At 56.7% G+C, this 5,279-nt stretch overlaps 1 protein-coding gene across 7 annotated transcripts in view; it reads left to right on the top strand.

Annotated features, from left to right (window-relative positions):
- Positions 1–5,279, top strand: part of PDE9A (phosphodiesterase 9A) — a 101,574-nt gene that overhangs the window by 77,310 nt on the left and 18,985 nt on the right. For all 7 annotated transcript variants that reach the window (XM_012002559.1, XM_012002555.1, XM_012002554.1 and 4 more), the window contains 3 exons: positions 537–641; positions 1,029–1,111; positions 2,262–2,418. In XM_012002559.1, coding sequence (XP_011857949.1) covers positions 537–641; positions 1,029–1,111; positions 2,262–2,418 — 345 coding nt within the window. The remainder of the gene's footprint in view (positions 1–536; positions 642–1,028; positions 1,112–2,261; positions 2,419–5,279) is intronic.

The following is a 5,279-nucleotide window of genomic DNA, read 5'->3' as shown; positions in this document are numbered from 1 at the left end:
ATGTGGATGTGTGTGTGGATGTGGGCTGTGAGTGTGCGTGGAGTGTGTAGAGAGTGGGTGTGTGCATGTGGACGTCTGCATGTGTGCGTATGTTTAGCAGCAGGCATTTTTTAATGAAATATTGCTCAGAACCAAATATTAAAAGCCTATTAAAGGTTTCATGGTGATTGGGGACCCAGAGCCCCGTCTTGGAGTCTCCCCTCCCCCATCCCCGAACTTCCTAACTTTGTGCCCCACTGTGGCTCCTCAGACACCTCTGGGGACACCCCAGTCCTTGACTGCAAGGTGAAAACCCCTGCTAGAAGCTCTGTCCCCACACCTGCCCCGGGTGCTGTGGTGCGGCCCGCTGGACATTCTCAGGGTCCCTGTGTCACCTCATTGGTACCTGTGGTAAACATGGGAACACTGTTGACCTCTGGTTGGGATGAGGGTTTGGCAGAGAACGTTCAAACCAGCGCACAGCCTTCTGGGTGACTTTGGGAGGAGAGGTTGGCGGGCCCAGGCACAGGGTGACCCAGACCCCCTGCCTCCCACAGCTCTGCGTCCACGACAACTACAGAAACAACCCCTTCCACAACTTCCGGCACTGCTTCTGCGTGGCCCAGATGATGTACAGCATGGTCTGGCTCTGTGGCCTCCAGGTGGGTCCTGCCCGCCGCACACCCAGACCTCCACCCTCGGGGGTCAGATGGAAGCCCGTTCCAGGCAGTGGCAGCCCCATCCCACCAAGAGAGCCACAGGTGTGGTGTCCCCAGCCGCTCCGCCCCTCCTAGGGAAGCACCCCCCCCACCACTGTCAGTCTCCCCATGGGCGAGGCTGCTTCTAGGATTACATGAGCAGGTGTGCGCCCGACCTGGTCACCATCCACCCCCACAGGAAGGCTGGTCCCCTCCCACCATGCCAGGAGACCCCACATGGCTGCAGGGGCCTTTGTCCCCACCTTACCACTCCCCCAATTCCACCCCCCTCATCCCATCCCACCCTCCGAGTGAAGAGGGCAAACACCTGCGCCCTGTTTTCCAATCCAGGAGAAGTTCTCACAAACGGATATCCTGATCCTAATGACAGCGGCCATCTGCCACGATCTGGACCATCCCGGCTACAACAACACGTATGTACAGGATTTTCTCTTGTTTTCCTTTTAAAAGGCACCCTGGCTCCTGGAGGGAACCCGTCAGCCCAACCCTCAGAGCAGTTCCCAGAAGGAGCTGTCAGCGACGGCCTCCCAGCCCAGCTCTGCCTCCACTGACACAGCTCCCGGCTTCTGGACTTTGCCCAGGGCCTCGGGTCTCCCCGGAGTAGGAACTTTCGGGATTATCAAACCCCAGGGGGACTTTCCCACCCCTGCGCGGGCCTGGTCCAGGCTCAGGTGCACGACAGAGCCCTGGCCATGCCGGCGCCTTCTCCACCCCAGGCAGGGAGCAACGCCTGTGGGCACGCGGGGATGGGGGCTCCACACACCCTCTCAGGAGCTCGTCTCTCCCCCTGCAGGCTTCCAGCTGGCTTCTGCAGGGAAGGCAGAGGCAGGGGCCAGAAGAGAGTGAGAGAAGGGACTGCAGAATGACAGGAGGTGGGAGTGAGGTGTCCCTTGTGGGGCCAGGGATCAGAAGGACAGACCATTGCTCCACTCTTGCCTCCACAGGCACAGAAGACCATGGCAGACATGGTACAGGCCGTGGGCTTGGGTTTGTGTCCACAGTGGCACAGCAGCTCTCTCTGTTGAATTGTGTGTTTGTGTGACGATGTCATCACAGGCCTGAGAGCTCTGCTGCCGTGTGTCGGCACCTAGTGGGTTCCAAGGTGCGGCAGTCGGCGCTTCTCCTGGGGCCATCAACACACACACCCATCTGTTCTCCTTCTGCTCATTTCACACTCACAGCGGCCGGCACAGCACAGGCCAGCAGAGGCCTTGACCACAGCATCCCAGTGAACCACAGCTGGTTCTGCCCACCTGCCTCCTCTAGCACCTGGTGACATCTGACAATTTCACAAGAGGCCGTGATGCCTCAGGGCCTGTCCCAGGGAGCGTGCTGCTTCCTCAGAGGGGTCCTGGGACTGCAGGAGCATGGGGACATGAAGTTGCAGGGGCAGCCGAGCAGCAGGAGGGACCTTCTGGGTGGGGCAGGGCACAGGCGGCTCCCCCAGCCCCCATGGCATTTTTTCCCCGACTCTACTCCACTTACATGCCTGGGCGTTGCTCCCCAGTGCAGGTGCCTGGTGAGGGCGCCTGAGCCTCCCCTCACTCTCTCCTCGCCTCCCAGGTACCAGATCAACGCCCGCACAGAGCTGGCGGTTCGCTACAATGACATCTCGCCGCTGGAGAACCACCACTGCGCCGTGGCCTTCCAGATCCTCGCTGAGCCCGAGTGCAACATCTTCTCCAACATCCCACCTGATGGGTTCAAGCAGATCCGACAGGTGCGTGGGGTGAGGGCCCTCTCACCGGAGTGGGGGCACATTCAGGGACAGCAGCCCCCATTCTCCACTGGCTGGAGGCTCCCAGAAGCTCCTAGCCACAGCAGTGCCCTGCGGACGCAGGGGAACCCCTCCCTCCTTCCTCACCTTCTCCAGGGCCCAGAGTGGAGCCCCAAAAAGAGGGTACGCTCGCCATGCACACGTGTATCCCACTGACCTGCACTTCCCAGCCTCTATTTAATTGAGCCTTCACTGGCTCCCTCTGAGATAAATCCTTTGTCCATCTTCCAGTCTAAGAAACTGAGGCTTAGCGAAGGTAGGGAGCCTGCCCAAGGAGGGGGCGGGCCCTGGACAGACACGTCTGCTGCATCCAACGTAGGAGAGCTACCCTGCTCCATAACCCCAGCTGCTGTCACCTGCCACCCACAGCCCAGTCAGCCCCCTTCCATTTCTTTTTTTTTTTTTTTTCTTCTGAGACAGAGTCTCGCTCTGTTGCCCAGGCTGGAGTGTAATGGTACAATCTCAGCTCACTGCAACCTCCACCTCCTGGGTTCAAGCAATTCTCCTGCCTCAGCCTCCCAAATAGCTGGGATTACAGGTGTGCGCCACCACACCCGGCTAATTTTCGGTATTTTTAGTAGAGATGGGGTTTCACCATGTTGGCCAGGCTGGTCTTGAACTCCAGACCTCAGGTGATCCATCTGCCTCGACCTCCCAAAGTGCTGGGATTACAGGCATGAGCCACCACGCCCAGCCACCCCTTCCATTTTAGATAAGGGGGCTTTCTGCCTCTCAGGGCGTGATGGGAGGAGAGTGAGAGGGACATCTGCGTGAGAGGAAGATGACCCAGTCCACCTGCCCCAGACAAACACCTCCAGCTCACTGAAATAACGCCCCCTTCCACACGGGAATTCCTCATCAAACCCTCACTCTCTGACGTTTGCAGGGGAGGGAAGCTCTCATAGTAACCTCTGGGAGAAATGTGTGGGGTGAATAGTAGCGTCCTTCAAACAAGGCCCACCTCCCGTGAGTGTGATCTTATTTGGAAAAGGGTCTTTGCGTTTGTACTTGTTAAGATCTCCAGATAAGATCAGTGTGGCTTGTCCAAGGGGGCCCTAAATCCAAAGACTAGTGTCCTTGGACAAGACAGAGGAGAAAACAGTCCAGACACAGAGGAGAAGGGCGTGAAGATGCGGTGAGTGGAGATTGGAGTGATGCAGCCCTAAACCAAGGGACTCCCGGTCCCCCAGGACCAGGAGGAGACAAGGAAGGACCCTCCCCTGGAGTCTTCGGAGAGAGCAGAGCCCTCCACACCTTGATCTTGGTTCTGGCCTCCAGCACTGTGAGAGAATGAGTGTTGTTTTAAGCTGCCTAGTTGGTGGTACTTTATGTGGCAGCCCCAGGACACTCACTCAGGGCACCGTTCCACAAGGCAGACCTCAGCCATTCGAAGTCTAAGTGGCTTCTTTCCAGAGGCAGCCGACAGAGACCGTCTGGACTCCAGCACTGGGAAAATACTCACCGCCCTCCCAGAGTGCTGCTGAGCCTCCTTTATCAGAGAGCAGCAGCCTCGTCGACCATGGCTTTCCAATTTGTCCACGCTTCCAGGAGGTTCAAAGCCCAACATAAAAAACTGAAGTCAGTGAAGCATTTGAGGAAGCTCTGAGGAAGCAGCACGCTCCCTGGGACGGGGCCCTGAGGCATCACAGCCTCTTGCAAAATTGTCAGATGTCACCATGTGCCAGAGGCAGGGGTGGGCAGAACCAGCTGTGGTACACTGGGATGCTGTGGTCAAGGCCTCTGCTGGCCTGTGCTGTGCCGGCCACTGGGAGTGTGAAATGAGCAGAAGGAGAACAGATGGGTGTACATGGTGATGGCCCCGGGAGGAGCACGGACAGCCGCACCTTGGAACCCACTAGGTGCCGACACACGGCAGCAGAGCTCTCAGGCCTGTGATGACATCATTGCACAAGCATACACAATTCAACAGACAATTTACAGTCATTATTGAATCACCAGTTCCCAGTACAGTTATCTTCCCTTTATCTATAGGCTCTCTGGCCTCTCCTCCATGTTTGTGCCCCTCCCCACCCTGCAAGCAGGTGCCCTGTGTGGCTGTAAGCTGTGGCAAATCTTCATCTGCAGTAGGTCAGGGGGCATTCGTGAAGAGAGAACACTGCATCTGCCACTGCTGCCCCAGTGGGGAGCTCCTCCAGGGACAGGACCCGGGGAATCAAAGGAAGTGAACGCCCCTTAGTGTAGGCCTCGTCCCACTGAGCCATGTCGGAGAGCGTCCCGCAAGAGAAGGAGGCGGCACCCGACTGGAGAAGCAGCCCCTCTGCACAGGGGATCGTCCTCGCGCCCGGCCACCGTGGGGACACACCAGCGTTGGCTGCTTCAAATGCTTCACTGACTGCAAAATGTGACTCTCCTCTGGGGGTAAAATTCGTTGTCCCACTTTTTAAAAAATATATTTTGTCATGGAAGATTTCAGGAATAACCGAATAAATGCTTCACTAATAACACAATTCAATGTTTACAGGAAAATTGAATAATTCAAGATGCAAGTGGTGTCCCCCTCAAAAATATATGTATACATTTGAAATGACCTAGATTGATGGGTTTGGGTTTTGTATCTGATGCTTGTGGTTTTATGTTCTTGGAAGAGGAAAATATCATACCTGGCACAGAGGTGTGTTCTATAAATGCTTGAGGGGTGGGTGGATGGAAGGACAGATGGGTGGGTGGGTGGATGGATGGATAAATGGATGGAAGGGTGGATGGATGGAAGGACAGATGGGTGGATGGATGGATGGATGGATGGATGGATGGATGGATGGATGGATGGATGGATGGAAGGATGG

Source organism: Mandrillus leucophaeus, unplaced genomic scaffold (genome assembly GCF_000951045.1).
Source record: "Mandrillus leucophaeus isolate KB7577 unplaced genomic scaffold, Mleu.le_1.0 Scaffold69, whole genome shotgun sequence".
In the NCBI taxonomy this organism is placed as follows: Eukaryota; Metazoa; Chordata; class Mammalia; order Primates; family Cercopithecidae; genus Mandrillus; species Mandrillus leucophaeus.
This window is presented reverse-complemented; position numbering and strand designations above follow the sequence as displayed.